The following is a 17,276-nucleotide window of genomic DNA, read 5'->3' as shown; positions in this document are numbered from 1 at the left end:
ATCACAAAGTCTAAAAATGAACGAATTTATTTTCAGAGTTGCAACACCTCTCGTTATCCCATAAAATGTCAGGGATAGTGACGAGCTTGGCTGACTGCATGACAATAAGAAATGTGTAATTCTGAGACAATGGGAAACAGCTAAAGAGATGGCCACACCGCACAATGACCACTGGCACAGACTTGGAATGCTCCACAAGAGTAGTACTTACTACTACGCAGTTTTGAAGAAGTATCAAAGTAGGAGAAGAGTGAATCTAGCTCATCAGGACAGAACAGAGACTCCCGCCTGGCCTCGTCGCTATTTACAGCAACCACTGGGGACATGCAAGTTAGCAAAGCACAGAGCAGGCCGTAAGAAGGGAAAAGGGCAGGAAAATACGTTACTGGGAAAAATTTAGGAGGAAAAATAGGAAGGAAATCAGGTAATTAATCAGATACTTAGGGCTTTTAGCATGATAGATTTATAATTAACATCTCTGCTTGCATTTTAGGCAGTTTTACTCCTTAGAATATACACATTACCTAGAAGTGTGAATTATCATGGCATTATTTAAATTTAACTGTTTTAAAGGCATAAAAATTCAGTTTTTCCTTAGAATATGGAGAAGAAGACACGATTTTAGCATTTAAAAATGCTTATAGCAGCTACTAATTCAGAGATTATGAAGTGATTTCAGTTTAAGGACATCTTTATCTACACACCAAGGGAGTTATAATACCTGAACTTTGGGTGGATGTTCTAACTTGGTCGCCTGGCCCAAGTTTAGGAATGCTCAGCCTCTTTTCTTCGCTATCTTTGGAGACAACCTTTTTTTCCTGCTCAGGAGGTGATGATGATACAGAATATTTATCCACAAATTTCCTTTCCACATATTTTGCTTTGATATATGCCTCTTTCTCCTGTCTGGTATACATAAAAATGTCATCATATTCTGCTTAATCCCTTAGCATAACTACTAATAACTAAAAAGAAGTCATTATACATGGAATACTTTAAAATAAAGTCACTGAATACAATACTAATGAAGCTGATGTTAAATATGCTTTCCTTCCAAATATTTAGTGAGCTATCATTTCACATTCAAGCAAAACACAAAAAATAAGCTAACTGAAAACCCATAAGTACTAACACGGTAACTGTTCATTCTTTTAGCGCCTGTGTTCATTCATTTTTACAAATACTCCCTCATGCTTTTTGAGGAATGAAAATCAGTATCAGGAAAATTATCCAAATTCATAGAAATTAATTTCATTTTTACTCTAAGAAATAATTTCATGTACTGAACTATCATCAGTGGTTACCATAATTTTTATAAAGCAGCTACTTTAAAACAATACAACATTCCTAATTTAAGGCAGAAGGAGGAGGATATCATTTAAGTTTTTGATCTGTGCAATAACCATAATAAAACACCAAGCCTGCTCTGTACTTTTTCTTACTTTTATCCTTTTAAAAAGCTGATACAGGATATTCCAAGGTCTGAAATAACTCAAGAGTCATGCTTTAGCAAATAATTAATATCCTAGTTTAGATGATACTGGTTTAAAGAGCAGTTAACCTTAAAATCTCAACATAGGATTGTGACAACTAAATTCTAATGCCAAAAGTAATCAAAATGATTAAAAACAGCATTAGTAACAAAAATTATGACTTGAAGGCAATGATCCTTAGTCACTTTGTTCAATGAGCTTCCTTATATAGAACTGAAAGTATAATTTCAAACAGCAACTAAGCACTATCCCCTACCAGAGATACTTTCAAATATCTGATGAACTAAGTCAAACAATGTAAAATGATTCACTGTAGATAGAAGAAATTTGATCATTGAAGACATTAATGAAAAGAGTATTTCTGAACACCTGTTAGTAATAGAACTTAGGTCTACTTTCACTGCTGAGAGCTTTTACATTCTAGACCCTTAAATTTTAAGATTCTCTCATCCAGAGACTATAACTGATTCATCAGCTTAATAAAATTTAATTATCTATTTAACATACCCAAGAAGTGATAGCCACATTTGAACAGAAGCAGTAATGACTGTTTCTACAAATTCTGTCTAAATGCTATGTATCAATTATGGTGAAATAAAACCATAGCTGTATTTTTTATTAGAAAAAAACAAAACAGAAAAAGTGTCACATTAAGGAAACAGAAACAATACCTTTGTCCTGGTTGTGGCTTCTTTATTCCCATTTTTTCCACGTTAGCTTCATAAACTCTGTTTATAACATCATTCCCCAACTCACACATTAGCTGTTTGGCAGGAAATAGAAAAATAAGCCATAAATTAAAAGTACTTAAAATAAGCTAAAATCTAAAAATACTTAAAGGCAGTACATCTAATTCCCCTGAATATTCTACAATTGTTCATTCCAAAAAGAAGGTTAACTTTAAAACAAAAGGAGACAAAGACTGAAAATATTATTGCCATTTTTCACCAGAATTGCTCCCCTAGAACATTACCACCCCTTTCTGATTCTAGCTGCCTAGATATAGACAAACATATATGTAGTGTGTGTGTGTGTGTGTGTAAATCTATCTATATATCACAACTATTGTATCTGTATATTCACTGTAGGGCAAGAAATATGACAATAAAGCATTATTCATAAAGTTAAGGTATAACAGGTAGTAGCCAGTTTTATGATGTTAAAAACTAAATATCATTTCTTTTTTTTTTTTTTCCCTTACTTCCACTTCCTAAAACTATTCAAATCCATCAGGCTTAACAACTTTATTGGAACTATTTTTGGACTTTTCCATCTCCTTAAATTCTATCTTCAAATTAGTTATATGTTCCAAAATCTTTTAGATTTTCCTTTCTGCCTGGTTCATTCATCTCTTTAATTGTTTGAGCTTTCCTTACCTTACTAAAAGATTACATTACATCTGTAGCCTCTTATCCAATCTTACCACTTCCAGTTGTGCTCAATTCCAGGATTAACCACTAGATCAAACTATGCCAAGATAGAGATCACCCTAACCATTTCCCTGAAAAATCATGGCTGGGTAAAATGACATATGTGGAAGTTGCAGAATATAGAGGTTAATGATGGGACATGTGAGATGGTGGGAGAGAATGGGTCAGCCTGAGATGAGAAAGCTATCTGGACTCAAGAACAGAAATAAAGTCTGAGCAGGGCACTCTGACAGTGTACACCCAGCAGGAAGGAGAGAATGATTCCTTTCTTCCTTTTCCTTACTCACAAAGCCCTGTTGGGATCCATTACTTCCATTACATCACTCTTGTATTACTCTCTGTTTCTCTCGTTGACCCCACAGCCCAGTTACCCTCTTATGAATTTTTTATGTGCCATCTCATTTCTTGCAAAATTATTATTGCCAGTTTGAGATACCATATTTTTTAAAGATACTAATTTTTATACAATAGCCTTTTAAAAATTGGCAGTGATAGGGTCAGAGCTGTGTCGTGGCGAGTAAAGCTGCCAACTGCAGTGCCAACATCCCATATGGGCGCTGGTTTGAGTCCCAGCTGCTCTACTTCCCATCCAGCTCTCTGCGATGGCCTGGGAAAGCAGTATAGAAGGTGGCCCAAGTTCTTGGGCCCCTGTACCCACATAGGAAGATCTGGAGGAAGCTCCAGACTCCTGGCTTCGAATCAGCACAGCTTCAGCTATTGTAGCCAGTTGAGGAGTGACCATCAGATGGAAGACCTCTCTCTCTCTCTCTGCTTCTCCTTCTCTATGTAGTTCTTTCAAATAAATAAATAAATCTTTAAAAAAAAAATCTGCAGTGGTACTGTAAGAAAACACATACATCAGTGGATGAGAATAAGTAACAAAAATTAACCCTACCTGGAAAAATTTAATGTAGAGCAAGAACTAAATAATATAGTCATGGGAAAAGATAGGAAAGTTAGTTAAGATATAGAAAAAGGGGGATGTCCCACAAAGAAGGGTCAGGCCTGGTAAATACATGGATGGGAGAAAAAGTGGGATGCCAACATTGAGTGCCAATTTGAATCCCAGCTGCTCCACTTCCAATCCAGCTTCTTGCTAATGAGCCTGGGAAAACAGCAGAAGACGGCTCAAGTACTTGGGCCCCTGACACTCACATGGGTGATGGAGTTGCAGGCTTCTAGCTTTGGCCTGGCCAGTTGGATGGAATTTCTCTGTCTCTCCCTCTCTTTCTTTCAAATAAATAAAATAAATCTATTTAAAAAAAAGAAGAAGGAGCCGGCACTATGGCACAGCAGGTTAAAGTCCCAGCCTAAAGCGCCGGCATCCTATACAGGTGCCAGTTCTAGTCCGGGCTGCTCCACTTCCAATCCAGCTCTCTGCTATGGTCTGGGAAAGCAGTAGAAGATGGCCCAAGTCCTTGGGCCCCTGCACCAGCATGGGAGACCTGGAAGAGGCTCCTGGCCCCTGGCTTCAGATTGGTGCAGCTCCCCTCATTGTGGCCATCTGGGGAGTGAATCAGCAGATGAAATTCCTCTCTCTCTGTCTCCCCCTCTCTGTGTAACTCTGTCTTTCAAATAAATAAAATAAATATTTTAAAAAAATTTTTTTTAAAAAAGAAGATGGCCCAAGAATGTGGACCCCAGCCACCCACATGAAAGACTAGATGGAATTCCTGGCTCCTGGTTTTGGTGTGGCCCAACTGGACCACTGTGGTCATCTGGGGAGTGAACTAGTAGATAGAAGATCTCTCTGTGTCTCTCCCTCTCTATCACTCTTAAAATCAATGATAAAATAGAAAAACTATTAGGAGTTAGGCACACATTTTATACTACAAACCAAATAAATTCACATATAACAGTGTTTAAAATTTCTAAAATCATACAATGCATTTTTTCTGACCACAACGGAATGAAGCTGGTAATTAGCAACTCAAGAATCTCTAGGCTGGTACCACAGCTCAGTAGGCTAATCATCCACCTATGGCACCGGCACACCAGGTTCTAGTCCCAGTCGGGGCACCAGATTCTGTCCCGGTTGTCCTTCTTCCAGGCCAGCTCTCTGTTATGGCCCGGGAGTGCAGTGGAGGATGGCCCAAGTACTTGGGCCCCGTACCCACATGGGAGACCAGGAGAAGCATCTGGATCCTGGCTTCAGATCAGCGCAATGCGCCGGCTGCAGCGCGCTGGCCGCGGCGGCCATTGGAGGGTGAACCAATGGCAAAAGGAAGATCTTTCTCTCTGTCTCTCTCTCTCTCACTATCCACTCTGCCTGTTAAAAAAAAAAAAAAAAAAAAAAAAAAGAATCTCTAGAGGAGCCAGCTCTGTGGCATAGTAGGCTAAGCCTCTGCCTGTGGCACCAGCAACCCATATGAGCACCAGTGAGTGAGTCCTGGCTGTTCCTTTTCCTATCCAGCTTTCTGCTTATGGCATGGGAAAGCAGTGGAGGATGGCACAAGAGCTTGGGCCCCTGCACCCATGAGGGAGGCCTGGAAGAAGCTTATAGTTCCTGGCTTCGGATTGGCTCAGCTCTGGCCATTGCAGCCATTTGGAGAGTAAACCAGCAGATGAAGGATCTCTCTCTGTGTCTCTCCCTCTGTCTGCCTTAAAATAAATCAATCTTAAAAAAAAAAAAGAGAGAGAGAGAGAGAGAGAGAAAAGAAAGAATCTCTAGAACATATACAAACACTTGAAGACAGAACAACATGCTCCTCAATGAACAGTGAGTCATAGTAGAAATCAAAAAGGAGGGGCCAGCGCCATGGCACAGTAGGTTAATCCTCCACCCATGGCGCCAGCATCCCATATGGGCACTGGTTCAAGTCCTGGTTGCCCCTCTTCCAATCCAGCTCTCTGCTATGGCCTGGGAAAGCAGAAGATGGCCCAAGTGCTTGGGCCCCCGCACACACATGGATAGCAAGAAGAAGCTCCTAGTTCCTGGCTTCAGATCAGCGCAGCTCCAGCTGTTGTGGCCATCTGTGGGGTGAACCAACAGAAGGAAGACTTCTCTCTCTCTCTGTCTGTAACTCTACCTCTCAAAAAAATAAACAAAATGTTTAAAAAAAGGGAAATCAAAAAATTTCTGAAAATGAATCAAGATGACAATACAACATATCAAAACTTATGGGATACAGCAAAAGCACTGTTAAGAGAGAAGTTTATAGAAATTGATGCCAACTTAAAGAAACTGGAAAGGCATCAAATAAATGAGCTATCAATGCATCTCAAGGACCTAGAAAAACAACAAACCAAACCCAAAATTAGTAGAAGGAGAGAAATCATTAAAATTAGAGAAGAAATAAAATTAAAAGCAAAAAAGAGCTATTTTTTGAAAGAATAAACAAAATTAATACACCATTGTTATAATTAACCCAAAAAAAAGAAGATGCAAATCAATAAAATCAGAGATGAAAAAGAAAATGTAACAACAGATAGCATAGAAATAAAAAGAAACATCAGGAATTACTACAAAGAGCTATATGCCAACAAATTGGGAAATTTAGAAGAAAAATGGATCAATTCTTGGACACATAACAATCTACCAAAATTGAGTCATTAAGACAGAGAAAACCTAAACAGGTCAATAACAAAGATGGCGACTGAATTAGTAATAAAGACCATCCCAACAAAGAATAGCCCAGGCCTGGATGGTTTCACTGCTGAATTCTAACACTTTTAAAGAGCTAATTCCAATTCTTCTCAAGCTATTCAAAACAGCTGAAAGGAAGAGAATCCCCCAAACTCTTTCCATGAGGTCAGCATCACCTTAATTCCTAAACCAGAAAAAGAGAACTGTAGACCAATAACCCAAATGAACACAGATGCAAAAATCCTCAATAAAATACTAGCTAATCAAATCCAACAAGACATCATGAAGATCATTCACCAGACCAAGTGGGATAATTTATCCCTGGTATGCTGGGATGGTTCAACATTCACAAATCAATAAATGTTACACCTCACATTAACGAACTGAAGAATAAATACCATATTATCATCTCAATAGATGCAGAGAAAGCATTTGATAAAATACAACATTGTTTCATGAAGAAATTCTTAAGCACACAAACAAGGCAATTTATGACAAATTCACAGCCATCATCTTACTGAATGGGGAAAAGTTGGAAGCATTTCCATTAAGAACCAGAACCAGACTGGGATGCCCACTTTCACCACTGCTATTCAATACAGTCCTAGAAGTTTTAGCCAGAGCCATTAGGCAAGAAAAGGAAATCAAACAGATATAAATTGGAAAGGAAGAAGTCAAATTATCTCTATTTGCAGATGACATGATTGTATATATAGGGCATCCAAAAGACTCCACAAAGAGATTATTGGGACTCATAGAAGAGTTTGGTAAAGTGGCAGGATATAAAATTAACATACAAAAGTGAATAGCCTTTGTATACACAGAAAATGCCATGGCTGAGAAAGAACTGCTAAGATCAACCACATTCACAATAGCTACAGAAAAATTAAATACCTTGGAATACATTTAACTGCCATGGCTGAGAAAGAACTTCTATGATCAATCACTTTCACAATAACTACAGAAAAATTAAATATCTTGCAATACATTTAACATAAGAGGTGAAAGATCTCTACGATGAAAATTACAAAACATTAAAGAAAAAAATAGAATACGTGAAAAAAATGGAAAAATCTTCCATGTTCATGGATTGGAATGATCAATATCATTAAAATATCCATACTACAGAAAGCAATTTACAGATACAATGCAATCCCAATCAAAATATTAATGACATTCTTCTCGGATCTAGAAAAATGATGTTAAAACTCATATGAAAACACAAGAGACCCTGGAATAGCTAAAGCAATCTTATAAAAAAAAAAAAAATAAAGCCAGAGGCATCACAATACCAGATTTCAAAACATACTACAGGGCAGTTACAATCAAAACAGCCTGGTACTGGCACAAAAATAGACATGTAGTCCAAGGGAAGAGAACAGAAACTCCAGAAATCACTGTGCATATTTAAAACCAACTAAATCTTTGTCAAAGGAGCTCAAATTAATCCCTGGAGAAAGGATAGTCTCTTCAACAAATGGTGCTGGGAGAACTGGATATCCACATATCACTACATTCCTAAATCTGTATATATGAAATCCATGAAATTTGTATACCTTAAATAAAATTAAGAATTTTATAAAATGAGGGAATTTCACTTAAAAGTCAATTCTATAAAGTAAAACTTATTGAGAATTCTCTATTTTCCAAAATTTTAATTTTGTATACTACTATAATTTAAAAATTTTTAAGATATTATTAAACAGGCCGGCACCGCGGCTCACTAGGCTAATCCTCCACCTGCGGCGCCGGCACATCGGGTTCTAGTCCCAGTCGGGGCACTGGATTCTGTCCCGGTTGCCCCTCTTCCAGTCCAGCAACTCGGCTATGGCCCGGGAGCGCAGTGGAGGATGGCCCAAGTCCTTGGGCCCTGCACCCGCATGGGAGACCAGGAGAAACACCTGGCTCCTGGCTTCGGATCAGTGCAGTGCACCAGCCACAGTGGCCAAAGGAGGGTGAACCAACGGTAAAGGAAGACCTTTCTCTCTGTCTCTCTCTCTCTCTCACTGTCCACTCTGCCTGTACAAAAAAGAAAAACAAAACAAAACTTAAAAAAAAAAGATATTAGAGACAGTAAAGTTGGGAAGAATATCTGACAAAATAAGAACAGTTAACTTAGGGAGAAGATGGCTGTTATTGTTTTGAGGTAGTTTTCCTTTTGTGTGCCTGTTACCTTAAGCTTGTCTTTAATACATGTTATTTTAATTAAAAAATAATTAAAGGCTTATAAAACTTGCCTTAACTGTATCAAATTATTCTTTGTTCCTAAACATACTTGCCCGAACAGAAAGATTTCCCTCTTTCCTCCCCTTAAATTCTAGAATAAAGAATTACCAATGGAAACCTAATTTTGGTATTTGGCACTCTAGCCCATCTTTCATATGTTTCCAAGGAATTTTCTTAAGATTCTATTTATTGCCCTATTTTCAGGTTTTTTTTTTACAATGTAAATTTTATTTTTTTGAAGCTCTACAACTGTCTCATCCACTTGACGGATTAATTCCACTCTCCTCTAGAAAGTCCTGACTCAAACAACTTCATTTCTTAGAACCCTCTACACTAATCATTCTCTCATCAGTTTGTTTGTTTATTTATTTATTTAAGAGGCAGAAAAAGAGAAACTCTAGTCTGCTGGCTCACTCCCCCAATGCCCACAATAGCTGAGACTGGGCCAGGAGAAAGTCAGGAGCCAGGAATTCCATCCAGGTCTCCCACAGAGGTGGCAGGGGACCAACTACTTGAGCCATCACCTGCTGCCTTCCCAGAGTGTACATTAGCACAAAGCTAGAATCAAGAGTTTGAACTAAGATTATTAGGTGCTGGGGCCAGTGCTGTGGCACAGCAGTTTAAAGCCCTGGCCTGAAACGCCGGCATCCCATGAGTGCCGGTTCCTGTCCCAGCTGCTCCTCTTCCAATCCAGCTCTCTGCTTTGGCCTGGGAAAGCAGTAGAAGATGGTGCAAGTCCTTGGGCCCCTGCACCTGCATGGGAGACCCAGAAAAAGCTCCTGACTCCTGGCTTCGGATTGAGCAGCTCTGCTTGTTCTGGCCATCTGGGGAGTGAACCAGCAGATGGAAGACCTCTCTCTCTGTCTCCATCTCTCTAACTCTAATAAATAAAAAAAATCTTAAAAAAAAAAAAAAAAAAAGATCATTAGGTGCTTACAGCTGTTATCTAACTCTTTTTTTTACATTTGCATTTACTCCCTCAACATGACTGAAAGCTTCTTAACTATCTGGAACCATCTTCTAATAGTTTTCTATCCCTCCAATGTGGATAGCACAGTGCTATTTAGGATTCTCATCTGGTGAATTAATTGAAAACAAAGAAGCCTATAGTCAGACAAGTTCTCTTCAACAAGTCAAAATGATGTAAACCATTTTCTCTTTATAATTTGTTTAAAAGTATTTCCAAGCCGGCACTGTGGCTCAACAGGCTAATCCTCTGCCTAGCGGTGCCAGCACACCGGGTTCTAGTCCCGGTCGGGGCACCGGATTCTGTCCCGGTTGCCCCTCTTCCAGGCCAGCTCTCTGCTGTGGCCCAGGAAGGCAGTGGAGGATGGCCCAAGTCCTTGGGCCCTGCACCCCATGGGAGACCAGGAGAAGCACTTGGCTCCTGCCATCGGATCAGCGTGGTGCGCTGGCCGCAGCGGCCATTGGAGGGTGAACCAACGGCAAAAGGAAGACCTTTCTCTCTCTCTCTCACTGTCCACTCTGCCTGTCAAAAATTAAAAAAATAAATAAATTAAAAAAAAAATAAAGTATTTCCAAATATTTGGTTTAAAAGTTTCAGTCATTTTTTTAAGATACCAAGATGTGTTTCAGGGCCAGCGCTGTGGCACAGCGGGTTACACCCTGACCTGAGGTGCCGACATCCCATATGGGCTCTAGTTCAGGACCCGGCTGCTCTACTTCCGATCCAGCTCTCTGCTGTGGCCTGGGGGAGCAGTGGAAGATGGCCCGGGTCCTTGGGCCCCTGCACCCACGTGGGAGACCTAGAGGAAGCTCCTGGCTCCTGGCTTAGGATAGACACAGCTGGCTGGGGAGTGGACCATCATATGGGGGACATCTCTCTCTCTCTCTTTGTCTCTCTCTCTCTCTCTGCCTCTCCTCTCTCTGTATAGCTCTGACTTTAAAATAAAATAAATAAATCTTTTTAAAAAATGTGCTTCAACTAAATTTCTCATCTGAATCCACCAAATTCTTATCTACACACAAAGGTAATGCAGGAATCAGATTTTTGTCCCTCATCCCCTATGTTCTTCCCCTTTGAGTTCACAACAATTCATGGAATCTATCTAAACAGGGTTTTAGCTGAGTAGTCAATTCATCACTTTCATTTAGAAATTTCAATGACGCAATAAAGTAAATTTACTTTACATTAAGTGACAAATGTACCAGTTTATCTATAGATTGAAATAAAGACACAAGAAGATTAAAAACACCATTTTCTGATAGAAATAAATGTAGAATATACTCTAATCTTATTCTACTTTCTACAATATGGTAAACTATATGACAAGAAATAAATTCACTGTAAGGTATTCTATAAATCTTATCAGAAATCCACTAATAATCTAAAAGTATTAAAAATATTTCCATGGATATGAATCCTCAGACACAGAGGAGAAAAGAAAGGCCTGGTTTGGTGACATCTATCCTGACAAGTGTCAATTTGCAAATGGTCCTATGCTAAAATAACCCAATGGTGCCAATATGCTATACTAATCCATTATGTCACTTACTAAAGCAACAAGAAGGTACTTCAAAAAATTTAGGGAGAAATGGAATCAAAAGGAAATATATATCATAAAAAAACTATACATGGATTTGGCCGGCACCGTGGCTTAACAGGCTAATCCTACGCCTTGCAGCGCCAGCACACTGGGTTCTAGTCCCGGGTGGGGCGCCGGATTCTATCCCAGTTGCCCCTCTTCCAGGCCAGCTCTCTGCTATGGCCCAGGAAGGCAGTGGAGGATGGCCCAAGTCCTTGGGCCCTGCACCCGCATGGGAGACCAGGAGAAGCACCTGGCTCCTGGCTTCGGATCAGCGAGATGCGCTGGCTGCAGTGGCCATTGGAGGTGAACCAACAGCAAAAAGGAAGACCTTTCTCTCTGTCTCTCTCTCTCACTATCCACTCTGCCTGTCCAAAAAAAAAAAAAAAAAAAAAAAAACTATACATGGATTTCAAAATAATTTTGAACCAAAATTAATTCATCTTCTGGAGAAGTTCTCTCCTATCTCTTATATTTTTAATATGAATCTAATTACAAAAGATGGCACAGAATCTGATTTTTTGAAAAAAAATCACAAAAATTTAGGGACATTAATTTTCTTAAGGAACAAACTGCCTTGCAGCTAACAATGCTACATAAACATAGCGATTTTAAAAATCTATTATTAAAAACACCAATTTTCCAGTCTCAGAAGTTTTCCAGTACAAGAAGCTCGTTGTCAGCATAAGAAACTCATAAATTTTTAAACTGTTCACTTTTATGTGAAAATACAAAATATTTTTATGTAATGTTTATTTTACCTTTAAAAGTTCAGGCTCCCAGGTGTCTAAAGTTAAAGATCGCACTTTTGAAAAATGAACCCCAAGACTCCTAAGTGGAAAGAGAACTGCATTAATACATAAAACTATCAAGGCACAGTTTGCATATTTATACAAATTATTTTTCTATTTTAAAGTGGAATGGGTTCTCATACAGCCTGCAATATACATTTAAATAGGGATGATCATCTGATTAATAATGAATAGTGCATGGAGCCAGAGCTGTGGCACAGGTTAAGCCACCATCTCATATGGGCACCAATTCAAGTCCCCACAGTTCCACTTCTGATCCAGCTCCCTGCTAATACACCTGGGAAAGCAGCAGAAGATGGCCCAAGTCCTTGGACCCCTGCACCAACATGGGAGACCCGGAAGACGATCCTGGCTCCTGGCTTCGGACTGGCCCAGCCCCGACTATTGTGGCTATTTAGGAATTCAACCAATTGATGGAAGATATCTCTGTCTGTCTCTCTCTCTTTGTCTCTCTCCTTCTCTCTGCCTTTCAAATAAATAAATAAATCTTTAAAAAAAAAAATAATTAGTACACAAAAGTTCTCAGAAGCACTTTACAAACCAGAACTTTATCCACAAAAGATACAAAATGATAGTTAAATTAGAGAAGTGAAAAAGACCCTCTAACAAATGGAACATAATAATTAATAACGTATGTTTATCCAAAAGCGGTCTCTCACTCTGAGCAGGTATACTCACCTGTGAATCCCAGAGCACTCAATGCACAAGGTGATGCCTAAGTTGATGCTGGCCCACCGTGGATCTGCCAGACCACAGTCACAACAGCTCGCATTCCCAGGGATACACTGGACCCGCTGCAGTGCACTTTCTCCTTTTAATAATTTCTCTTTTGACTCATTTCCAGAATCTAGGCTTCCTGTGGATGGAGATGATTTCTTATCCAGCTTCTAAAAGAATTAAGAATTATTGCTCTTTAAAAAAAAGATTGTAATATAATGTTGGACATTACATGCTCCAAACAAAGGCTTCCAATCAATAAATTAAAGGCCTATCCTGGGCATAAAACAGGGCACTATTACAGGCACTGGAGATTCCAGGATGAAAAGATGCAGGTTCCTAAATCAGTGGATTTTTAGTGTTGTAGGGAGAAACATGTATATATTAAAAATTAAACAATGAATATATAAACAAAATAGAAAGGTAAAGAAGAAAGGAAATACTAGTCTATCATGCAGAATGGGAGCCAAAGGGAATAAATCAAAGACTATCAAGACTCAATAATAAAATAAATATTATTATTTTATACACTGTTTTACCAATGAATTATAAGTAAGCTGTTTTAATTAATGCAGTGAATAACTAGAAAAGGTACAGTCCTATATGGTTAAATACTAAAGAACATATCTACTGCCTAATTACAATTATAGAGTGAATCAAAAAACACAAAGTCTAAAGTTTCAAGGGCTATTAGGTAAACCAGGAAAATAGCAAAAGATGTCTAATAAGCAAAAAGTTAATTTTTAAGTGTATAGTGAAGTCTATACCAATAAGAAATAGTATTTTATAAGCATTGCTGTACACATAGAAATGATGATCAAATACAAAGATATGGTTCACAAATCCCAAGCAATAAAAGATAAGCCTATAAAAAAGTCTTCTGGTATAAAAACATTCTAACTTTAATAAGACAGCAGTTTAGTACAGAATCATTAGAAAAATAATTTGGAAGACGGGTATATGGCACAAAAGGTTAAGCCACTGCTTGAGACCCCCACATCCCATATCAGAGTGCTGCTGAATCTCGACTACTCCACTTCTACTGCACCTGAGAAGCAACAGATGATGGCTTAAGTACATGAGTTCCTGCTACCCTTACATTGGAGACCCAGCTGGAGTTCTTGGCTTTTGACTTCAGGCAGGCCCAGTCTTGATTATCAGAGCCATCTGGAGAGTGAATGAGCAGGTAGAAGGTCTCTGTCTCTCTCTGTCTGTCTCTGTCTCTCTTTGTCTCTCTGTCTCTGTTTCTGCCCTTCAAATAAATAAATCTTCATATACACAAAAAGAAAATATATTTTTGGCTCTTGTCTTGCCTTTCCTAACAAAGTGATCAAAGCGAATTCAACAGCCACTAGGTAGGGTCTAGCAAGCTTAAGTATGGAGACAAGGTATTCCAGAGACAATGAAGTCAGGTGAGAAACTTATCTATAGACGAGTGAAATCCTGAGCATGCTGCTGGATCCCAAGCAGGGTACAGAGGATGTCTGCACAGGGAGACAGAAGAGCAAGGAAATGGAGGCCTAAGGGGGGAGTGGGGGAGCACTCTAAGAGTACAACCTAGTGTGAGGTATCAGCCTGAGTGTAGGGCTAGGCAGTCAAGACTATGGGTCAAAAGCTACAGAGGTAGGATACATGTAAGTATATTAAAGATAAATGGAAGCCAGATTTATCACTGTAGAGAATAAGGTTATTTATATGGGAAAGGAGAAACTAGAATGAATTCTGTTTATCAGACTGGAACTGGAGATGCCAATAGGCACAGAAATGGTTTTCAATATAAGTAGATAAATATAAATGTAAATGTAAATGTGTATGTGTGTGTATATACGTACATTATAAACCTTATCTTGGTTTCTAAATACCATTTTCCACCAAAAGAAACTAAGACACTTCATGGAGAAATGGATGATTTCATTGGCTAGTGCAGAAAAAGCACAAGATGAACCTGAAACATCTTATCATGTAGGAAGTAAGGAAATATTCAGATTAATAGGGAAAAATCAAAAGAATACACAAGACAGGGGCTCTAGTGGCTAAATAACGATAATAATGGGTTATAACACTTTGAATAAAGTAGGAGTTTATGCTAACATAACTAAATTTTGTCATAAATTAAATTTTAAAATTGGATGAGGAACATAATATTTACATAGTCTCAAAATACTTCCCCTACAAGATACATGCTACCAACAAAGATTAAAATAACCTTTGGTAGACAAGTCTAGGAAGATATCACCTTAACCAAGTAATAAAAATTGACATCATCATCAATGGTATAAATCAAAATGTGTGCCATGTAAGAGAATGCAATTAGAAGGACACAACAATATCACTGATATAACATTCCTGCCAAAGATGAATAACCTCACGAGTAAACATCAGGCAAGCTGAGGAGTGCTCTAGTCTGTCATTTTCCTAACTATCAAGGCATAAGGTCAAGGTAAGACTGAGGAACTATTCCTGACTGAAGGACATTTAAGAAACATGACAACCAAATGCTACCTATGCTTCCAGACTGGCTATTTTTGCTGTAAAAACCATTACTAAGAACATCTGTTAAAACTTTAATGATATTTTGAAATTAAATCATAGTGATATATTAATGTTTATTTCTTGATTTTGACAACTGGACCATGATAATACCCAAGAATGTGTTACATGGTGGGACAGACACACTCATTAAAACAATGATGCATGGGGCATCAAGCTGGTACCTTACTCTCAAGTGGTTCAGGGGAAATATTATTTGTACTGCACTTGGAACTTCTCTGTAAGTTTTAGTTTTTTTAAATGTTACAAAAATAGAAATATAATTTGTTTTATTAGAACATGTTTCATAATGTAAACTAGCTTATAAGCAATTATCATTCAGAGAAAGAATTTCAGTGTAATAATACAGAAATCAAGTTAATTCTCAGCTTCTGTCCATATACTAAAGTTTTTGCACCAGATTCGAGAAGCTGAATGTTTCCAGCCATCTCAAGAAATACAGCACTGAACACAACACTTATTCATGAAAATAGAAGAAATGCTAGTTTAAGAAGCAGCCAGATCCCAGCCAGGGCCCCCATGCTATTAGACTGCTGACTACACAAAAACACAAAGGATTGGAAGTTTATTCTCTAGAGAAGTAAAATAGTGAGTCTGCACAGGTTTTGCCTGAAAGGTAGAAAACAGGTGATTAAGTGAGTGTATACATAACTGCTACAATTTAAATGTTCCCTCCAAAACTCACGCTGAAATAAAATTGCCTCTGTTAACACTATGGTGGGATCTTTAAGAGGTGAATAGGTCATGAGGGCTCAGCCCTTAGGAATGGGTGTTACTGAGGGGTGACTTAGTTATTATAAGAGAAGGTTTGCTATTAAGTTCTATTCCCTCAGCCGGCACCGTAGCTCAACAGGCTAATCCTCCACCTTGCGGAGCCGGCACACCGGGTTCTAGTCCCGGTTGGGGCGCCGGATTCTATCCCGGTTGCCCCTCTTCCAGGCCAGCTCTCTGCTGTGGCCAGGGAGTGCAGTGGAGGATGGCCCAAGTGCTTGGGCCCTGCACCCGCATGGGAGACCAGGAGAAGCACCTGGCTCCTGCCTTCGGATCAGCGTGGTGCGCCGGCCACAGTGGACATTGGAGGGTGAACCAATGGCAAAGGAAGACCTTTCTCTCTGTCTCTCTCTCTCTCACTGTCCACTCTGCCTGTCAAAAAAAAAAAAAAAAAAAAAAACAACTCAAAAAAAAAAAGTTCTATTCCCTCTCACTCTTTCTTGCAGGTTCTTACTTGCCTTTCTACCATGTTATGAAGCAACAAGAACACCTCACCAGGACTTTCTACCCTTTCAAATGGGTCAAATAAACTTCCATGATTATAATTTACCCACAGTCTGTGGTGTTCTGTTATAGCAGCAGAAAAGGGACTAGGACACATCCTAGATAAGGAGATACTTAGCACTGAGCTCTAAACCCTTCCCTTACCCCCATGCAAGAGACCAGTGAGTCTTCTCTGGGAAATCACACCAGCCAAAAAGCCTCCAAAGTTTTTGACCTTGTTTGTTCCTCAACAAATATTCCAGAATTAGGCAAAACTCAGTCAACAAAGTCCTAACTATGCACACAAAGCTTTCTAAGAGGTTTTGAGTCTCTAATCACAATCATGAATACATTACTACACAGCCACAGAAAACCTCTAACACAATGGTTCTCAACCATGGCTGTTCATGGAAATCAGCTAGAAAGCTTTTTAAAAATCTGATGCCTGTATCCCAAAACTCCATTTACAATTTTTCTGCGGTGGGGATCTAAGCACTGATATTTTTATATCTAAGCACTGATATTTTTAAAAGTTCCCTATATTATCAGAGTGTGCGAGGTTAAGAGCCACAGATGCAACTACCGCATCCATGAATAAAGATGAATGTATCAACATTCAGTGAACATAAAGGCATGTTTGGAAATTCAATCTGTGTTAGCAG

At 38.8% G+C, this 17,276-nt stretch overlaps 1 protein-coding gene across 1 annotated transcript in view; it reads right to left on the bottom strand.

Annotated features, from left to right (window-relative positions):
• ACAP2 (ArfGAP with coiled-coil, ankyrin repeat and PH domains 2) overlaps positions 1-17,276 on the bottom strand; it is a 158,493-nt gene that overhangs the window by 18,553 nt on the left and 122,664 nt on the right. Inside the window, exons 14-17 of the mRNA XM_062209903.1 lie at positions 12,772-12,980; positions 12,043-12,112; positions 2,165-2,256; positions 722-906 (exon numbers count right to left, since the gene is read on the bottom strand). Coding sequence (XP_062065887.1) covers positions 722-906; positions 2,165-2,256; positions 12,043-12,112; positions 12,772-12,980 — 556 coding nt within the window. The remainder of the gene's footprint in view (positions 1-721; positions 907-2,164; positions 2,257-12,042; positions 12,113-12,771; positions 12,981-17,276) is intronic.

This window comes from Lepus europaeus, chromosome 2, assembly GCF_033115175.1.
Source record: "Lepus europaeus isolate LE1 chromosome 2, mLepTim1.pri, whole genome shotgun sequence".
Lineage (NCBI taxonomy): Eukaryota > Metazoa > Chordata > Mammalia > Lagomorpha > Leporidae > Lepus > Lepus europaeus.
Note: the sequence above shows the minus strand (reverse complement) of the source record. Positions and strands in the feature narration are given on the sequence as shown.